General features: G+C 46.7%; 1 protein-coding gene across 1 annotated transcript; it reads left to right on the top strand.

Moving 5' to 3' along the window:
- The first annotated feature begins 9778 nt into the window (after window positions 1–9778).
- Window positions 9779–21361, top strand: LOC116360131 (uncharacterized). The gene is made up of 6 exons (XM_031814805.1): window positions 9779–10112; window positions 16861–16895; window positions 17821–17848; window positions 18773–18871; window positions 20087–20218; window positions 20939–21361. Exons 1-6 carry the CDS (start codon window positions 9827–9829, stop codon window positions 21223–21225), a joined length of 867 nt encoding a protein of 288 aa, XP_031670665.1. The 5' UTR covers window positions 9779–9826; the 3' UTR covers window positions 21226–21361.
- Window positions 21362–22339: the final 978 nt, after the last annotated feature.

The following is a 22339-nucleotide window of genomic DNA, read 5'->3' as shown; positions in this document are numbered from 1 at the left end:
CCCACATCTCACCTCTAGGGGGCAGCAGACTCCACCCCAGAGCCACAGTAAGACATACATTTCCACTACCCATATCCCACCTCTAGGGGGCAGCAGACTCCACCCCAGAGCCACAGTAAGACATTACATTTACCCTACCCACATCTCACCTCTAAGGGGCAGCAGACTCCACCCCAGAGCCACAGTAAGACATTCCATTTCCACTACCCACATCCCACCTCTAGGGGGCAGCAGACTCCACCCCGGAGCCACAGTAAGACATTCCAATTACCCTACCCACATCTCACCTCTAGGGGGCAGCAGGACTCCACCCCAGAGCCACAGTAAGACATTACATTTACCCTACCCACATCTCACCTCTAGGGGTTGTTTTAGCAGGATCAGATGGTGACAGGTCTCTATGCTGTTTTAGCAGGATCAGATGGTGACAGGTGTTAATGCTGTCTTAGTAGGATCAGATGGAGACAGGTGTCTATGCTGTCTTAGTAGGATCAGATGGTGACAGGTGTCTATGCTGTCTTAGCAGGATCAGATGGAGACAGGTGTCTATGCTGTCTTAGAAGGATCAGATGGAGACAGGTGTCTATGCTGTCTTAGAAGGATCAGATGGTGACAGGTGTCTATGCTGTCTTAGAAGGATCAGATGGTGACAGGTGTCTATGCTGTCTTAGAAGGATCAGATGGAGACAGGTGTCTATGCTGTCTTAGAAGGATCAGATGGTGACAGGTGTCTATGCTGTCTTAGCAGGATCAGATGGTGACAGGTGTCTATGCTGTCTTAGTAGGATCAGATGGAGACAGATGTCTATGCTGTCTTAGAAGGATCAGATGGTGACAGGTGTCTATGCTGTCTTAGCAGGATCAGATGGTGACAGGTGTCTATGCTGTCTTAGTAGGATCAGATGGTGACAGGTGTCTATGCTGTCTTAGTAGGATCAGATGGTGACAGGTGTCTATGCTGTCTTAGTAGGATCAGATGGTGACAGGTGTCTATGCTGTTCTAGTTAAAACTAAAGGCAAGATGGAGCAACATAAATTAGAGCTTTAGCACAAGGAAAGGGGTGTGCAGCCAGACAACAAGATATTTGGTCAAAACAAAAAAATGGTTGTTTTGTCTTTTAACCTTTATTTAACCAGGCAAGTCAGTTAAGAAGAAATCCTTCTTTTCAATGACAGCCTAGGATCAGCGGGTTAACTGGTCTAGGATCAGTGGGTTACCTGGTCTAGGAACAGTGGGTTAACTGGTCTAGGAACAGTGGGTTAACTGGTCTAGGATCAGTCGGTTAACTGGTCTAGGATCAGTGGGTTAAATGGTCTAGGAACAGTGGGTTAACTGGTCTAGGATCAGTCGGTTAACTGGTCTAGGATCAGTGGGTTAACTGGTCTAGGAACAGTGGGTTAACTGGTCTAGGATCAGTGGGTTAACTGGTCTAGGAACAGTGGGTTAACTGGTCTAGGATCAGTGGGTTAACTGGTCTAGGAACAGTGGGTTAACTGGTCTAGGATCAGTGGGTTAACTAGTCTAGGATCAGTGGGTTAACTGGTCTAGGAACAGTGGGTTAACTGGTCTAGGATCAGTGGGTTAACTGGTCTAGGATCAGTGGGTTAACTGGTCTAGGATCAGTGGGTTAACTGGTCTAGGAACAGTGGGTTAACTGGTCTAGGATCAGTGGGTTAACTGGTCTAGGATCAGTGGGTTAACTGGTCTAGGATCAGTGGGTTAACTGGCCTAGGATCAGTGGGTTAACTGCCTTGTTCAGGGGCAGAATGACAGATTTGTATCTTGTCAGCTCAGCGATTTGAACTTGCAACCTTTCAGTTACTTGCCCAACGCTCTAACCTCTAGGCTACCGGCCAATGCTCTAACCACTAGGCTACCTGCCAACGCTCTAACCACTAGGCTACCTGCCAATGCTCTAACCACTAGGCTACCTGCCAACGCTCTAACCACTAGGCTACCTGCCAACGCTCTAACCACTAGGCTACCTGCCAACGCTCTAACCACTAGGCTACCTGCCAATGCTCTAACCACCAGGCTACCTGCCAACGCTCTAACCACCAGGCTACTTGCCCAACGCTCTAACCACTAGGCTACCTGCCCAACGCTCTAACCACTAGGCTACCTGCCAACGCTCTAACCACTAGGCTACCTGCCAACGCTCTAACCACTAGGCTACCTGCCAACGCTCTAACCACTAGGCTACCTGCCAACGCTCTAACCACCAGTCTACCTGCCAACGCTCTAACCACCAGGCTACTTGCCCAACGCTCTAACCACTAGGCTACCTGCCCAACGCTCTAACCTCTAGGCTACTTGCCCAACACTCTAACCACTAGGCTACCTGCCAACGCTCTAACCACTAGGCTACCTGCCAACGCTCTAACCTCTAGGCTACCTGCCAACGCTCTAACCACTAGGCTACCTGCCAACGCTCTAACCACTAGGCTACCTGCCAACGCTCTAACCACTAGGCTACCTGCCAACGCTCTAACCACTAGGCTACCTGCCAACGCTCTAACCACTAGGCTACCTGCCAACGCTCTAACCTCTAGGCTACCTGCCAACGCTCTAACCACTAGGCTACCTGCCAACACTCTAACCTCTAGGCTACCTGCCAACGCTCTAACCACTAGGCTACCTGCCCAACGCTCTAACCACTAGGCTACCTGCCAACGTTCTAACCTCTAGGCTACCTGCCCAACGCTCTAACCTCTAGGCTACTTGCCCAACGCTCTAACCACTAGGCTACCTGCCAACGCTCTAACCACTAGGCTACCTGCCAACGCTCTTACCTCTAGGCTACTTGCCCAACCCTCTAACCACTAGGCTACCTGCCAACGCTCTAACCACTAGGCTACCTGCCAACGCTCTAACCACTAGGCTACCTGCCAACACTCTAACCACTAGGCTACCTGCCAACGCTCTAACCTCTAGGCTACCTGCCAACGCTCTAACCACTAGGCTACCTGCCAACACTCTAACCTCTAGGCTACCTGCCAACGCTCTAACCACTAGGCTACCTGCCCAACGCTCTAACCACTAGGCTACCTGCCAACGTTCTAACCTCTAGGCTACCTGCCCAACGCTCTAACCTCTAGGCTACTTGCCCAACGCTCTAACCACTAGGCTACCTGCCAACGCTCTAACCACTAGGCTACCTGCCAACGCTCTTACCTCTAGGCTACTTGCCCAACCCTCTAACCACTAGGCTACCTGCCAATGCTCTAACCACTAGGCTACCTGCCAACGCTCTAACCACCAGGCTACCTGCCAACGCTCTAACCACCAGGCTACTTGCCCAACGCTCTAACCACTAGGCTACCTGCCCAACGCTCTAACCTCTAGGCTACTTGCCCAACGCTCTAACCACTAGGCTACCTGCCAACGCTCTAACCACTAGGCTACCTGCCAACGCTCTTACCTCTAGGCTACTTGCCCAACCCTCTAACCACTAGGCTACCTGCCAACGCTCTAACACTAGGCTACCTGCCAACGCTCTAACCACTAGGCTACCTGCCAACGCTCTAACCACTAGGCTACCTGCCAATGCTCTAACCACTAGGCTACCTGCCAACGCTCTAACACTAGGCTACCTGCCAACGCTCTAACCACTAGGCTACCTGCCAACGCTCTAACCACTAGGCTACTTGCCCAACGCTCTAACCACTAGGCTACCTGCCCAACGCTCTAACCTCTAGGCTACTTGCCCAACGATCTAACCACTAGGCTACCTGCCAACGCTCTAACCACTAGGCTACCTGCCAACGTTCTAAACTCTAGGCTACCTGCCCAACGCTCTAACCTCTAGGCTACCTGCCAACGTTCTAACCTCTAGGCTACCTGCCCAACGCTCTAACCACTAGGCTACCTGCTAACGCTCTAACCACTAGGCTACCTGCCAACGCTCTAACCTCTAGGCTACCTGCCAACGCTCTAACCTCTAGGCTACCTGCCAACGCTCTAACCTCTAGGCTACCTGACAACGCTCTAACCACTAGGCTGTGTTTATATTAGAGAATGTGGTGCATATAAGGAGTGACACATTTTAGTTGATGGTGTTGTGAAATGGAAGTTGTTTTTTTGTTGGTTTTGAGCAAACTTGTCCTACTAAAACATACAATATATTTGTTTTCTTCAGGAAGAAGGTGCTACAGGCATTGGTTATTTCCATGTATATTTCGAGGACATTAGCACGTTTGGCACACTGAGTGGCGTCACCTCGTTAGTCAGTATGTGTTACATGTGTGCTGACGCAGGTGATATTTAAGAGAGTCTGGCCCACTGCTCCTGTTGAGTGATGTGGATGGTTAACACCTTCAGTTGACCTTGTTTGATTTAAAGAAAAACAATCCTCTATCCGATATTCTGTTTTCGTGTGGCTCCACTTGTTGGTTGTTGATGGGGAAACTAAGCTCTCTTGAAGCATTGATCATTTACAGACAATTGTATTGAAAAAATAGGTTAATCACTCGAGGATTTCATCATACACTAGTGACACCTGCTGGTCCAAATAATAATAACAGCCAAATGATTATAGATGACTTAGATATACGCCGTAGCTCGTGCACAGGGTCGCCTTGTCTTCTACCAAAACCAACACCAACCCAATCAGGTGGTTGTTCGATGATAGTAAGCTTTGGACACCATTGACGTGCTTCTGATAAAGAGGAAAAAGCGTTGGCATACTGCTTCGGAATAAACTTCTTAGTGATGTCGTCGCCTTGGAGCTTCTCTGATGTCAAAGTTAACATCACTACTTTGTGTCTTACTTCCTGTCTTTCAGTTTGGTGAGTGTTTGGTCCTCATGGTGGGCCCTCATAGTGGGCCCTCATAGTGGGTCCTTATACCGGGCCCTCATAGTGGGTCCTCATAGTGGGTCCTCATACTGGGCCCTCATAGTGGGTCCTCATACTGGGCCCTCATAGTGGGCCCTCATGGTGGGTCCTCATAGTGGGTCCTCATAGTGGGCCCTTATAGTGGGTCCTCATAGTGGGCCCTCATAGTGGGCCCTCATAGTGGGCCCTCATAGTGAGCCCTCATAGTGGGCCCTCATATTGGGCCCTCATAGTGGGTCCTCATAGTGGGCCCTCATAGTAGGCCCTCATAGCGGGTCCTCATACCGGGCCCTCATAGTGGGTCCTCATAGTGGGTCCTCATACTGGGCCCTCATAGTGGGTCCTCATACTGGGCCCTCAGAGTGGGCCCTCATAGTGGGTCCTCATAGTGGGTCCTCATAGTGGGCCCTCATAGTGGGTCCTCATACTGGGCCCTCATAGTGGGTCCTCATACTGGGCCCTCATAGTGGGTCCTCATACTGGGCCCTCATACTGGGCCCTCATAGAGGGCCCTCATAGTTGGCCCTCATAGTGGGTCCTCATACTGGGCCGTCATAGTGGGTCCTCATACTGGGCCCTCATAGTGGGTCCTCATACTGGGCCCTCATAGTGGGTCCTCATACTGGGCCCTCATAGTGGGTCCTCATACTGGGCCCTCATACTGGGCCCTCATACTGGGCCCTCATAGTGGGTCCTCATTCTGGGCCCTCATAGTGGGTCCTCATACTGGGCCCTCATAGTGGGTCCTCATAGTGGGCCCTCATAGTGGGTCCTCATACTGGGCCCTCATACTGGGCCCTCATAGTGGGTCCTCATACTGGGCCCTCATAGTGGGTCCTCATACTGGGCCCTCATAGTGGGCCCTCATACTGGACCCTCATAGTGGGCCCTCATAGTGGGTCCTCATACTGGGCCCTCATAGTGGGTCCTCATACTGGGCCCTCATAGTGGGTCCTCATACTGGACCCTCATAGTGGGTCCTCATACTGGGCCCTCATAGTGGGCCCTCATACTGGACCCTCATAGTGGGCCCTCATACTGGGCCATCATAGTGGGCCCTCATACTAGGCCCTCATAGTGGGTCCTCATACTGGGCCCTCATACTGGACCCTCATAGTGGGTCCTCATAGTGGGTCCTCATAGCGGGCCCTCATAGTGGGTCATCATAGTGGGCCCTCATAGTGGGCCCTCATAGTGGGCCCTCATAGTGGACCCTCATATTGGGCCCTCATAGTGGGTCCTCATAGTGTGTCCTCATAGTGGGCCCTCATAGTGGGTCCTCATAGTGGGCCCTCATAGTGGGCCCTCATAGTGGACCCTCATATTGGGCCCTCATAGTGGGTCCTCATAGTGGGTCCTCATAGTGGGCCCTCATAGTAGGCCCTCATAGTGGGCCCTCATACTGGGCCCTCATAGTGGGTCCTCATACTGGGCCCTCATAGTGGGTCCTCATACTGGGCCCTCATAGTGGGTCCTCATACTGGGCCCTCATACTGGGCCCTCATAGTGGGTCCTCATACTGGGCCCTCATACGGGGCCCTCATAATGGGTCCTCATACTGGGCCCTCATACTGGGCCCTCATAGTGGGCCCTCATAGTGGGCCCTCATAGTGGGTCCTCATACTGGGCCCTCATAGTGGGTCCTCATACTGGGCCCTCATAGTGGGTCCTCATAGTGGGCCCTCATAGTGGGTCCTCATACTGGGCCCTCATACTGGGCCCTCATACTGGGTCTTCATACTGGGCCCTCATAGTGGGCCCTCATAGTGGGCCCTCTTACTGGGCCCTCATACTGGGCCCTCATACTGGGCCCTCATAGTGGGTCCTCTTACTGGACCCACATAGGGGGTCCTCATACTGGACCCACATAGTGGGTCCTCATAGTGGGTCCTCATACTGGGCCCTCATAGTGGGCCCTCATACTGGACCGTCATAGTGGGTCCTCATACTGGGCCCTCATACTGGGTCTTCATACTGGGCCCTCATAGTGGGTCCTAATAGTGGGCCCTCTTACTGGGCCCTCATACTGGGCCCTCATACTGGGCCCTCATATTGGGTCCTCATACTGGACCCACATAGGGGGTCCTCATACTGGACCCACATAGTGGGTCCTCATAGTGGGTCCTCATACTGGGCCCTCATAGTGGGCCCTCATACTGGACCGTCGTAGTGGGTCCTCATACTGGGCCCTCATAGTGGGCCCTCAGACTGTGCCCTCATACTGGGCCCTCATACTGGGTCTTCATACTGGGCCCTCATAGTGGGCCATCATAGTGGGCCCTCATACTGGACCCTCATAGTTGGTCTTCATACTGGACCCTCATAGTGGGTCTTCATACTGGGCCTTCATACTGGGCCCTCACAGTGGGCCCTCACAGTGGGCCCTCACAGTGGGTCCTCATAGTGGGTCTTCATACTGGGCCCTCATACTGGGCCCTCATAGCGGGTCCTCATAGTGGGTCCTCATAGTGGGCCATCATAGTGGGGGTCTTTTAGGTCCCAGTTGTTGTTTAGTCAACTTGTGGGAATATCATCACCTAGAACCTAAGTGACTTCGTTGCTTCCCCATTCTGTTTTTTGCAACATTTTGGGTTTCTTGTCTGGGAACAAAATGGGAAAGTTCAATGACGCCACAGATGAGCAACTATTCCAACTTATCTCTGTTTTCATGTTCGATATCAAACGGGATCATAATGTCTGTTAGCACAGAGGCTTGTTGTCTAGTTTTCAATAATCAGATAAACCTGTTAGTGACCCGTACAAAACGTCACGTGATATTCTTAAAACAACAGCATTCATTACTCAACTTCCTTCATTCTTAAAACAACAGCATTCATTACTCAACTTCCTTCATTCTTAAAACAACAGCATTCATTACTCAACTTTCTTCATTCTTAAAACAACAGCATTCATTACTCAACTTTCTTCATTCTTAAAACAACAGCATTCATTCCTCAACTTTCTTCATTCTTAAAACAACAGCATTCAATACTCAACTTTCTTCATTCTTAAAACAACAGCATTCAATACTCAACTTTCTTCATTCTTAAAACAACAGCATTCATTACTCAACTTTCTTCATTCTTAAAACAACAGCATTCATTACTCAACTTTCTTCATTCTTAAAACAACAGCATTCAATACTCAACTTTCTTCATCATCAAAGCTTGATAATGAGATGATGATTTGAATCAGCTGTCTATTGCTGGTCAAATCCTAGAATGGGCTCCTCTTTGGGTCCCCAGGGCTCCTCTTTGGGTCCCCAGGACCAGGACTGAGAAACCTTGCAGTCAATTGAATTAAAACAAAGTGAACTGGGTTCAATTGAGTTCAACTCCATAACTGCCGGTAAACCTGTCATGGCCCTGATCCAACCAGTTCCCATCACCATGACTGTCTGGGTGCGTCCCCAATGGAGCCCTATTCCTTATATAAGTCACTGTTTCTAGAAGTAGTGCACTATGTAGGGAATAGAGTGCCATTTTGGACACTGCCTCGGTTTACTTAACTTGACCCTGTTCCTGCTCCCCACTCACTCCTCCCTCTCAGTTAAACAAATAGAGACGTTCACTATCAGTTCGTTGGTCAACACCACCATGAGGGTCCTCAGCTACGTGTCCAGAAATATATATTCAGGACTTTTTAATTCCTCCTCCTCAGACTCCTCCCCTTATTCTGGACCAATCCTTGGTCTGAACTGGTTTTGATCATGTGTGTCGTCCCAGTGATTGAGAAGTGAACAGGAGTTTTTTTTAACACAAAGATCCTGATGAAATTCATTAAGTGGGAAGCAACTGAGGGGGAGGAGTCAGGAGGAGGAGTCAGGCTTGACTAGGTTAGTGTTGTAACATGACTAGGGGGATGGGTGAGGAGGAGGAGTCAGGAGGAGGAGTCAGGCTTGACTAGGTTAGTGTTGTAACATGACTAGGGGGTTGGGTGAGGAGGAGGAGTCAGGAGGAGGAGTCAGGCTTGACTAGGTTAGTGTTGTAACATGATTAGGGGGAGGAGTCAGGCTTGACTAGGTTAGTGTTGTAACATGACTAGGGGGATGGGTGAGGAGGAGGAGTCAGGAGGAGGAGTCAGGCTTGACTAGGTTAGTGTTGTAACATGACTAGGGGGATGGGTGAGGAGGAGGAGTCAGGAGGAGGAGTCAGGCTTGACTAGGTTAGTGTTGTAACATGACTAGGGGGATGGGTGAGGAGGAGGAGTCAGGCTTGACTAGGTTAGTGTTGTAACATGACTAGGGGGATGGGTGAGGAGGAGGAGTCAGGAGGAGGAGTCAGGCTTGACTAGGTTAGTGTTGTAACATGACTAGGGGGATGGGTGAGGAGGAGGAGTCAGGCTTGACTAGGTTAGTGTTGTAACATGACTAGGGGGATGGGTGAGGAGGAGGAGTCAGGAGGAGGAGTCAGGCTTGACTAGGTTAGTGTTGTAACATGACTAGGGGGATGGGTGAGGAGGAGGAGTCAGGAGGAGGAGTCAGGCTTGACTAGGTTAGTGTTGTAACATGACTAGGGGGTTGGGTGAGGAGGAGGAGTCAGGAGGAGGAGTCAGGCTTGACTAGGTTAGTGTTGTAACATGATTAGGGGGAGGAGTCAGGCTTGACTAGGTTAGTGTTGTAACATGACTAGGGGGATGGGTGAGGAGGAGGAGTCAGGAGGAGGAGTCAGGCTTGACTAGGTTAGTGTTGTAACATGACTAGGGGGATGGGTGAGGAGGAGGAGTCAGGCTTGACTAGGTTAGTGTTGTAACATGACTAGGGGGATGGGTGAGGAGGAGGAGTCAGGAGGAGGAGTCAGGCTTGACTAGGTTAGTGTTGTAACATGACTAGGGGGTTGGGTGAGGAGGAGGAGTCAGGAGGAGGAGTCAGGCTTGACTAGGTTAGTGTTGTAACATGACTAGGGGGATGGGTGAGGAGGAGGAGTCAGTGTGGATTTAAGGGTAAACAATATTCAGACCTCCAGTTCCATTAGCAAGCTGTGATTGTGAAATGAAGATGCAGAAGTCTGTCTCTGTCGTTCCTCTGCTGTTGCTCCTCTGCCTGTGTGGGCTAGGAGTCACCAAAGGTCAAGGGGTAAAGGTCACCGAAGCTGTAGATTTCAAGACGGAAAACGAGGTGGTCAAAACACCAGCAGACGGAAAGACAGACGGACAGACAGACTCTGAGCCGGACCTCTGGGCTGAGCTGAAAGCGCTGAGAGACATGGTGGTGGAACAGAGAGTGGAACTGACTGTCACTCAAAGTCAACTGGAGGACGTGAAGACACAGAATTCAGGTAATAAGAGTTGCCACAATGCAATGTATTATAATGAAGAGTCCGTCTCATTTACCCAGAAAATATATGTTCTTGTTTTGAGTCCGTCTCATTTACCCAGAAAATATATGTTCTTGTTTTGAGTCCGTCTCATTTACCCAGAAAATATATGTTCTTGTTTTGAGTCCGTCTCATTTACCCAGAAAATATATGTTCTTGTTTTGAGTCCGTCTCATTTACCCAGAAAATATATGTTCTTGTTTTGAGTCCGTCTCATTTACCCAGAAAATATATGTTCTTGTTTTGAGTCCGTCTCATTTACCCAGAAAATATATGTTCTTGTTTTGAGTCCGTCTCATTTACCCAGAAAATATATGTTCTTGTTTTGAGTCCGTCTCATTTACCCAGAAAATATATGTTCTTGTTTTGAGTCCGTCTCATTTACCCAGAAAATATATGTTCTTGTTTTGAGTCCGTCTCATTTACCCAGAAAATATATGTTCTTGTTTTGAGTCCGTCTCATTTACCCAGAAAATATATGTTCTTGTTTTGAGTCCGTCTCATTTACCCAGAAAATATATGTTCTTGTTTTGTAAGGTGTCAATGCATTCTGATGGTAAGAGAGATCTAGGTAAGATGTCAATGCATTCTGATGGTAAGAGAGATCTAGGTAAGGTGTCAATGCATTCTGATGGTAAGAGAGATCTAGGTAAGGTGTCAATGCATTCTGATGGTAAGAGAGATCTAGGTAAGGTGTCACACTCAACACAGCACATTGAATATAGCACAGATAGGAGCCAGATAGGAGACACAATGTGGACACTGGGGCCAGATAGGAGACACAATGTGGAGACTGGAGCCAGATAGGAGACACAATGTGGACACTGGGGCCAGATAGTAGACACAATGCGGACACTGGAGCCAGATAGGAGACACAATGTGGAGACTGGAGCCAGATAGGAGAAACAATGTGGAGACGAGCCAGATAGGAGACACAATGTGGAGACTGGAGCCAGATAGGAGACAGAATGTGGACACTGGGGCCTGATAGGAGACACAATGTGGAGATGAGCCAGATAGGAGACACAATGTGGAGACTGGAGCCAGATAGGAGACACAATGTGGACACTGGGGCCTGATAGGAGACCCAATGTGGAGACGAGCCAGATAGGAGACACAATGTGGAGACTGGAGCCAGATAGGAGACACAATGTGGACACTGGAGCCAGATAGAAGAAACAATGTGGAGACTTGCCAGATAGGAGACACAATGTGGAGACTGGGACCAGATAGGAGACACAATGTGGAGACTGGAGCCAGATAGGAGACACAATGTGGAGACGAGCCAGATAGGAGACAGAATGTGGAGACTGGGGCCAGATAGGAGACACAATGTGGACACTGGAGCCAGATAGGAGACACAATGTGGAGACTGGAGCCAGATAGGAGACACAATGTGGACACAGGGGCCAGATAGGAGACAAAATGTGGAGACTGGAGCCAGATAGGAGACACAATGTGGACACTGGGGCCAGATAGGAGACACAATGTGGACACTGGAGCCAGATAGGAGACACAATGTGGACACTGGAGCCAGATAGGAGACACAATGTGGAGACTGGAGCCAGATAGGAGAAACAATGTGGAGACGAGCCAGATAGGAGACACACTGTGGAGACTGGAGCCAGATAGGAGACACAACTTGGACTCTGGGCCCTGATAGGAGACACAATGTGGAGACGAGCCAGATAGGAGACACAATGTGGAGACTGGAGCCAGATAGGAGACACAATGTGGACACTGGAGCCAGATAGGAGAAACAATGTGGAGACGAGTCAGATAGGAGACACAATGTGGAGACTGGGGCCAGATAGGAGACACAATGTGGAGACTGGAGCCCGATAGGAGACACAATGTGGAGACGAGCCAGATAGGAGACACAATGTGGAGACGAACCAGATAGGAGACACAATGTGGAGACAAGCCAGATAGGAGACACAATGTGAGGAATGGGGCCAGATAGGAGACACAATGTGGACACTGGGGCCAGATAGGAGACACAATGTGGAGACGAGCCAGATAAGAGACACAATGTGGAGACGAGCCAGATAAGAGACACAATGTGGAGACTGGGGCCTGATAGGAGACTCAATGTGGACACTGGGGCCTGATAGGAGACACAATGTGGAGACTCGGGCCTGATAGGAGACACAATGTGGACACTGGGGCCAGATAGGAGAAAATGTGGAGACGAGCCAGATAGGAGACACAATGTGGACACTGGGGCCTGATAGGAGACACAATGTGGAGACTGGGGCCAGATAGGAGAAAATGTGGAGACGAGCCAGATAGGAGACACAATGTGGACACTGGGGCCTGATAGGAGACACAATGTGGACACTGGGGCCAGATAGGAGACACAATGTGGAGACTGGGGCCAGATAGGAGACACAATGTGGACACTGGGGCCTGATAGGAGACACAATGTGGACACTGGGGCCAGATAGAGACACAATGTGGAGACGAGCCAGATAGGAGACACAATGTGGAGACGAGCCAGATAGGAGACACAATGTGGAGACGAGCCAGATAGGAGACACAATGTGGAGACGAGCCAGATAGGAGACACAATGTGGACACTGGGGCCAGATAGATGGTAGGAATCAGACAACACAAGACTCATATTAATACCAGGTGATAACTTTAGATGGTAGGAATCAGACAACACAAGACCCATATTAACACCAGGTGATAACTTTAGATGGTAGGAATCAGACAACACAGACCCATATTAACACCAGGTGATAACTTTAGATGGTAGGAATCAGACAACACAGACCCATATTAACACCAGGTGATAACTTTAGATGGTAGGAATCAGACAACACAGACCCATATTAACACCAGGTGATAACTTTAGATGGTAGGAATCAGACAACACAGACCCATATTAACACCAGGTGATAACTTTAGATGGTAGGAATCAGACAACACAGACCCATATTAACACCAGGTGATAACTTTAGATGGTAGGAATCAGACAACACAGACCCATATTAACACCAGGTGATAACTTTAGATGGTAGGAATCAGACAACACAGACCCATATTAACACCAGGTGATAACTTTAGATGGTAGGAATCAGACAACACAGACCCATATTAACACCAGGTGATAACTTTAGATGGTAGGAATCAGACAACACAGACCCATATTAACACCAGGTGATAACTTTAGATGGTAGGAATCAGACAACACAGACCCATATTAACACCAGGTGATAACTTTAGATGGTAGGAATCAGACAACACAGACCCATATTAACACCAGGTGATAACTTTAGATGGTAGGAATCAGACAACACAGACCCATATTAACACCAGGTGATAACTTTAGATGGTAGGAATCAGACAACACAGACCCATATTAACACCAGGTGATAACTTTAGATGGTAGGAATCAGACAACACAGACCCATATTAACACCAGGTGATAACTTTAGATGGTAGGAATCAGACAACACAGACCCATATTAACACCAGGTGATAACTTTAGATGGTAGGAATCAGACAACACAGACCCATATTAACACCAGGTGATAACTTTAGATGGTAGGAATCAGACAACACAGACCCATATTAACACCAGGTGATAACTTTAGATGGTAGGAATCAGACAACACAGACCCATATTAACACCAGGTGATAACTTTAGATGGTAGGAATCAGACAACACAGACCCATATTAACACCAGGTGATAACTTTAGATGGTAGGAATCAGACAACACAGACCCATATTAACACCAGGTGATAACTTTAGATGGTAGGAATCAGACAACACAGACCCATATTAACACCAGGTGATAACTTTAGATGGTAGGAATCAGACAACACAGACCCATATTAACACCAGGTGATAACTTTAGATGGTAGGAATCAGACAACACAGACCCATATTAACACCAGGTGATAACTTTAGATGGTAGGAATCAGACAACACAGACCCATATTAACACCAGGTGATAACTTTAGATGGTAGGAATCAGACAACACAGACCCATATTAACACCAGGTGATAACTTTAGATGGTAGGAATCAGACAACACAGACCCATATTAACACCAGGTGATAACTTTAGATGGTAGGAATCAGACAACACAGACCCATATTAACACCAGGTGATAACTTTAGATGGTAGGAATCAGACAACACAGACCCATATTAACACCAGGTGATAACTTTAGATGGTAGGAATCAGACAACACAGACCCATATTAACACCAGGTGATAACTTTAGATGGTAGGAATCAGACAACACAGACCCATATTAACACCAGGTGATAACTTTAGATGGTAGGAATCAGACAACACAGACCCATATTAACACCAGGTGATAACTTTAGATGGTAGGAATCAGACAACACAGACCCATATTAACACCAGGTGATAACTTTAGATGGTAGGAATCAGACAACACAAGACCCATATTAACACCAGGTGATAACTTTAGATGGTAGGAATCAGACAACACAAGACCCATATTAACACCAGGTGATAACTTTAGATGGTAGGAATCAGACAACACAGACCCATATTAACACCAGGTGATAACTTTAGATGGTAGGAATCAGACAACACAGACCCACATTAACACCAGGTGATAACTTTAGATGGTAGGAATCAGACAACACAAGACCCATATTAACACCAGGTGATAACTTTAGATGGTAGGAATCAGACAACACAAGACCCATATTAACACCAGGTGATAACTTTAGATGGTAGGAATCAGACAACACAGACCCATATTAACACCAGGTGATAACTTTAGATGGTAGGAATCAGACAACACAGACCCATATTAACACCAGGTGATAACTTTAGATGGTAGGAATCAGACAACACAGACCCATATTAACACCAGGTGATAACTTTAGATGGTAGGAATCAGACAACACAGACCCATATTAACACCAGGTGATAACTTTAGATGGTAGGAATCAGACAACACAGACCCATATTAACACCAGATGATAACTTTAGATGGTAGGAATCAGACAACACAGACCCATATTAACACCAGGTGATAACTTTAGATGGTAGGAATCAGACAACACAGACCCATATTAACACCAGGTGATAACTTTAGATGGTAGGAATCAGACAACACAGACCCATATTAACACCAGGTGATAACTTTAGATGGTAGGAATCAGACAACACAGACCCATATTAACACCAGGTGATAACTTTAGATGGTAGGAATCAGACAACACAGACCCATATTAACACCAGGTGATAACTTTAGATGGTAGGAATCAGACAACACAGACCCATATTAACACCAGGTGATAACTTTAGATGGTAGGAATCAGACAACACAGACCCATATTAACACCAGGTGATAACTTTAGATGGTAGGAATCAGACAACACAGACCCATATTAACACCAGGTGATAACTTTAGATGGTAGGAATCAGACAACACAGACCCATATTAACACCAGGTGATAACTTTAGATGGTAGGAATCAGACAACACAGACCCATATTAACACCAGGTGATAACTTTAGATGGTAGGAATCAGACAACACAGACCCATATTAACACCAGGTGATAACTTTAGATGGTAGGAATCAGACAACACAAGACCCATATTAACACCAGGTGATAACTTTAGATGGTAGGAATCAGACAACACAGACCCATATTAACACCAGGTGATAACTTTAGATGGTAGGAATCAGACAACACAGACCCATATTAACACCAGGTGATAACTTTAGATGGTAGGAATCAGACAACACAGACCCATATTAACACCAGGTGATAACTTTAGATGGTAGGAATCAGACAACACAGACCCATATTAACACCAGGTGATAACTTTAGATGGTAGGAATCAGACAACACAGACCCATATTAACACCAGGTGATAACTTTAGATGGTAGGAATCAGACAACACAGACCCATATTAACACCAGGTGATAACTTTAGATGGTAGGAATCAGACAACACAGACCCATATTAACACCAGGTGATAACTTTAGATGGTAGGAATCAGACAACACAGACCCATATTAACACCAGGTGATAACTTTAGATGGTAGGAATCAGACAACACAGACCCATATTAACACCAGGTGATAACTTTAGATGGTAGGAATCAGACAACACAGACCCATATTAACACCAGGTGATAACTTTAGATGGTAGGAATCAGACAACACAGACCCATATTAACACCAGGTGATAACTTTAGATGGTAGGAATCAGACAACACAAGACCCATATTAACACCAGGTGATAACTTTAGATGGTAGGAATCAGACAACACAGACCCATATTAACACCAGGTGATAACTTTAGATGGTAGGAATCAGACAACACAGACCCATATTAACACCAGGTGATAACTTTAGATGGTAGGAATCAGACAACACAGACCCATATTAACACCAGGTGATAACTTTAGATGGTAGGAATCAGACAACACAGACCCATATTAACACCAGGTGATAACTTTAGATGGTAGGAATCAGACAACACAGACCCATATTAACACCAGGTGATAACTTTAGATGGTAGGAATCAGACAACACAGACCCATATTAACACCAGGTGATAACTTTAGATGGTAGGAATCAGACAACACAGACCCATATTAACACCAGGTGATAACTTTAGATGGTAGGAATCAGACAACACAGACCCATATTAACACCAGGTGTAAATGGGGTCAATAAGAGCTGTGTATTTTATTCCAGAGATGGAGTTCAGGCTGAGAACTGCAGAGGACCAGGTGAAGCTACTGAAGGCTGAGAACTGCAGAGGACCAGGTGAAGCTACTGAAGGCTGAGAACTGCAGAGGACCAGGTGAAGCTACTGAAGGCTGAGAACTGCAGAGGACCAGGTGAAGCTACTGAAGGCTGAGAACTGCAGAGGACCAGGTGAAGCTACTGAAGGCTGAGAACTGCAGAGGACCAGGTGAAGCTACTGAAGGCTGAGAACTGCAGAGGACCAGGTGAAGCTACTGAAGGCTGAGAACTGCAGAGGACCAGGTGAAGCTACTGAAGGCTGAGAACTGCAGAGGACCAGGTGAAGCTACTGAAGGCTGAGAACTGCAGAGGACCAGGTGAAGCTACTGAAGGCTGAGAACTGCAGAGGACCAGGTGAAGCTACTGAAGGCTGAGAACTGCAGAGGACCAGGTGAAGCTACTGAAGGCTGAGAACTGTAGAGGACCAGGTGAAGCTACTGAAGGCTGAGAACTGCAGAGGACCAGGTGAAGCTACTGAAGGCTGAGAACTGCAGAGGACCAGGTGAAGCTACTGAAGGCTGAGAACTGCAGAGGACCAGGTGAAGCTACTGAAGGCTGAGAACTGCAGAGGACCAGGTGAAGCTACTGAAGGCTGAGAACTGCAGAGGACCAGGTGAAGCTACTGAAGGCTGAGAACTGCAGAGGACCAGGTGAAGCTACTGAAGGCTGAGAACTGCAGAGGACCAGGTGAAGCTACTGAAGGCTGAGAACTGCAGAGGACCAGGTGAAGCTACTGAAGGCTGAGAACTGCAGAGGACCAGGTGAAGCTACTGAAGGCTGAGAACTGCAGAGGACCAGGTGAAGCTACTGAAGGCTGAGAACTGCAGAGGACCAGGTGAAGCTACTGAAGGCTGAGAACTGCAGAGGACCAGGTGAAGCTACTGAAGGCTGAGAACTGCAGAGGACCAGGTGAAGCTACTGAAGGCTGAGAATCAAGGTAAAACAAGAGATTCTGTTGAATCTGTGATTTGGGTAATATATTTTTATATTTGAACCAATATTGTGTATTTATTTATTTATCGTCTGCATGATTTCAATCCCTTTCTGATTGCACACCTTTTGATTTGATCAAACCTTCAATGTTTGCCCATGGTGGAAGTGATCAGAAAGGGACAGGTTGAACCATTCAGGACATAGAGCTGTACCAAGTGGACCCATGTTGCAAACCCCACCCTACCATGTTGCAAACCCCACCCTACCATGTTGCATACCCCACCCTACCATGAGACTCCCATGTCTTCATCACTGAAAAACAATCACGGAGGACTTTGAAATCATTTGAAAGCTGACAAACAGGGTTGTTAAACTATTCTATGATTTATTAAATTTTTATGTTTAAACGTTGAATTTTTAACATGAATTGTCTTAAAACGCATTCACTACGATTTTTCTAATTTTCCTAAATGATGTACCTTAGACCCTATTTGACATAATCAGAGGTGTCTGTGTTGTGCCTGTCATCGGTTTAGACACAGCACACTGTTGAATACAGGATGGGTGTCATTTCAATCATAGAAATATAATGAAAAGAATGGACCTATCCCTTTAAACCACTGTATGTTAGCTGGTACCACATTTCACATTTAAAATGAATAGAAACTTTAACTTCCATTTACTACCAGAAAGATGGATCCCGGTCCCGGATCCCGGTCCACCCACTCCCATTCTATTATCTGTGTTTCTATTTATTTATTCATCTGTGTATTGATTTATCCACATGTTGTGTTTTAGTAAATGATTAGTATATTCATTTATCCATGCATTATGTTTTAGTAATCGATTAGTGTATTGATTTATCCATACGTTGTGTTTTAGTAAACGATTAGTGTATTCATTGATGGATTGAGCTCTCTGGTTCCAGCCCTGGAGATGAGGACTCTTGACGTCAGCTCCAACTACTCTCAGAGCCAGGTGGAACTACAGAAGACTGAGCTGGAGGAGCTGAAGAGACAGAACACAGGTAGAGAAGAGAGAAAGAGAACACAGGTAGAGAAGAGAGAGAGAGAGGACACAGGTAGACTAGAGAGAGAGAGAGAGAGAGAACACAGGTAGGGAAGAGAGAGAGAGAACACAGGTAGAGAAGAGAGAGAGAGAACACAGCTAGAGAAGAGAGAGAGAGAACACAGCTAGAGAAGAGAGAGAGAGAACACAGCTAGAGAAGAGAGAGAGAGAGAACACGGGTAGAGAAGAGAGAGAGAGAACACAGGTAGAGAAGAAAGAGAGAGAGAACACAGGTAGAGAAGAGAGAGAGAGAACACAGGTAGAGAAGAGAGAGAGAGAGAACACAGGTAGAGGAGAAGAAGAGAGAGAACAGGTAGAGGAGAAGAAGAGAGAGAACACAGGTAAAGGAGAAGAAGAGAGAGAACACAGGTAGAGGAGAAGAAGAGAGAGAACACAGGTAGAGATGGAGGATGAGCTGAAGAAAGAGAAAATGTATAGGAGTGAAGGAGCTGAGGACAGAGAACAGGTCTCTGAGGTCTGGAGGACAGAGAACAGGTAGAGGACTGGAGGACAGAGAACAGGTAGAGGACTGGAGGACAGAGAACAGGTAGAGGAGTGGAGGACAGAGAAAAGGTAGAGGACTGGAGGACAGAGAACAGCTGGAGGAGTGGAGGACAGAGAACAGGTAGAGGACTGGAGGACAGAGAACAGGTAGAGGACTGGAGGACAGAGAACAGGTAGAGGAGTGGAGGACAGAGAAAAGGTAGAGGACTGGAGGACAGAGAACAGGTAGAGGACTGGAGGACAGAGAACAGGTAGAGGACTGGAGGACAGAGAACAGGTAGAAGAGTGGAGGACCGAGAACAGGTAGAGGACTGGAGGACAGAGAACAGGTAGAGGACTGGAGGACAGAGAACAGGTAGAGGACTGGAGGACCGAGAACAGGTAGAGGACTGGAGGACAGAGAACAGGTAGAGGACTGGAGGACAGAGAACAGGTAGAGGAGTGGAGGACAGAGAACAGGTAGAGGAGTGGAGTGGAGGACAGAGAACAGGTAGAGGACTGGAGGACAGAGAACAGGTAGAGGACTGGAGGACAGAGATCAGGTAGAGGACTGGAGGTTAAGCTGCCATAGTAACTAAAACATTACAACCACAAATTGTTGTCTGACAATTTAAACCAATTTCTTGTTGGTTTCTGACCAATGTGTGTTTTTGTTTGTTTCCTCTAACAGAACGGAAGGTAGCGTTCTCTGTTACTTTGGGAGTTGGGGGTTACTATGGTGGTTACTATGGACCCACATCCACTACCCTGGTCTACAAGGACATCCTGACAAACATCGGCAATCACTACAACCCAACTAATGGTGAGTTACACTGTACGCTGTGTTGCCATTTCTTACTCTTGAACTGATCTGTAGAGAATCTTCAAATGAACTATCTATAGATAGACTTCATCTGAATTATCTATAGAGAGTCTTCAACTGAACTATCTATAGATAGACTTCATCTGAATTATCTATAGAGAGTCTTCAACTGAACTATCTATAGATAGTCTTCAACTGAACTATCTATAGAGTCTTCAACTGAACTATCTATAGAGTCTTCAACTGAACTATCTATAGAGTCTTCAACTGAACTATCTATAGAGAGTCTTCAACTGAACTATCTATAGAGAGTCTTCAACTGAATTATCTATAGTCTTCAACTGAATTATCTATAGAGAGTCTTCAACTGAATTATCTATAGAGTCTTCAACTGAACTATCTATAGAGAGTCTTCAACTGAACTATCTATAGAGAGTCTTCAACTGAACTATCTATAGAGAGTCTTCAACTGAACTATCTATAGAGAGTCTTCAACTGAACTATCTATAGAGAGTCTTCAACTGAACTATCTATAGAGTCTTCAACTGAACTATCTATAGAGAGTCTTCAACTGAACTATCTACAGTGAGTCTTCAACTGAATTATCTATAGAGTCTTCAACTGAATTATCTATAGAGTCTTCAACGGAACTATCTACAGAGAGTCTTCAACTGAACTCTGTATGGAGAGAGAGCCTCACATGTTCCATCGCTTTCCCAGGTCACTTCACAGCCCCAGTGAGGGGAGTGTACTACTTCAGAATCGCCTTGTTCGGAATCGTAGAAAGGAACAGCGGCATACACTGCAACCTCCGCACAAACGGCATCGTAACCCTGAAGGCAGGTCTTTGGGAATACATTGCAAAGTCCCAGCACCATGTAGCTAATGCTGCCTCTCTGCTGCTAGAGCAGGGAGACGTAGTTGACGTTCAACTGGGTGGAACCACAATCTACGATGACAGTCACAAGAGAAACACCTTCAGTGGCTTCCTGCTCTTCCCATTGTGAGATGCTAGTCAGTGAACCACAGTGGAATGAAGACTTTAGCCAATGTGTGTTTATCCTATATACAGTGCCTTGCGAAAGTATTCGGCCCCCTTGAACTTTGCGACCTTTTGCCACATTTCAGGCTTCAAACATAAAGATATAAAACTGTATTTTTTTGTGAAGAATCACCAACAAGTGGGACACAATCATGAAGTAGAACGACATTTATTGGATATTTCAAACTTTTTTTAACAAATCAAAATCTGAAAAATTGGGCATGCAAAATTATTCAGCCCCTTTACTTTCAGTGCAGCAAACTCTCTCCAGAAGTTCAGTGAGGATCTCTGAATGATCCAATGTTGACCTAAATGACTAATGATGATAAATACAATCCACCTGTGTGTAATCAAGTCTCCGTATAAATGCACCTGCACTGTGATAGTCTCAGAGGTCCGTTAAAAGCGCAGAGAGCATCATGAAGAACAAGGAACACACCAGGCAGGTCCGAGATACTGTTGTGAAGAAGTTTAAAGCCGGATTTGGATACAAAAATATTTCCCAAGCTTTAAACATCCCAAGGAGCACTGTGCAAGCGATAATATTGAAATGGAAGGAGTATCAGACCACTGCAAATCTACCAAGACCTGGCCGTCCCTCTAAACGTTCAGCTCATACAAGGAGAAGACTGATCAGAGATGCAGCCAAGAGGCCCATGATCACTCTGGATGAACTGCAGAGATCTACAGCTGAGGTGGGAGACTCTGTCCATAGGACAACAATCAGTCGTATATTGCACAAATCTGGCCTTTATGGAAGAGTGGCAAGAAGAAAGCCATTTCTTAAAGATATCCATAAAAAGTGTTGTTTAAAGTTTGCCACAAGCCACCTGGGAGACACACCAAACATGTGGAAGAAGGTGCTCTGGTCAGATGAAACCAAAATTGAACTTTTTGGCAACAATGCAAAACGTTATGTTTGGTGTAAAAGCAACACAGCTCATCACCTTGAACACACCATCCCCACTGTCAAACATGGTGGTGGCAGCATCATGGTTTGGGCCTGCTTTTCTTCAGCAGGGACAGGGAAGATGGTTAAAATTGATGGGAAGATGGATGGAGACAAATACAGGACCATT

This window comes from Oncorhynchus kisutch, unplaced genomic scaffold (genome assembly GCF_002021735.2).
Source record: "Oncorhynchus kisutch isolate 150728-3 unplaced genomic scaffold, Okis_V2 Okis07a-Okis12b_hom, whole genome shotgun sequence".
Lineage (NCBI taxonomy): Eukaryota > Metazoa > Chordata > Actinopteri > Salmoniformes > Salmonidae > Oncorhynchus > Oncorhynchus kisutch.
This window is presented reverse-complemented; position numbering and strand designations above follow the sequence as displayed.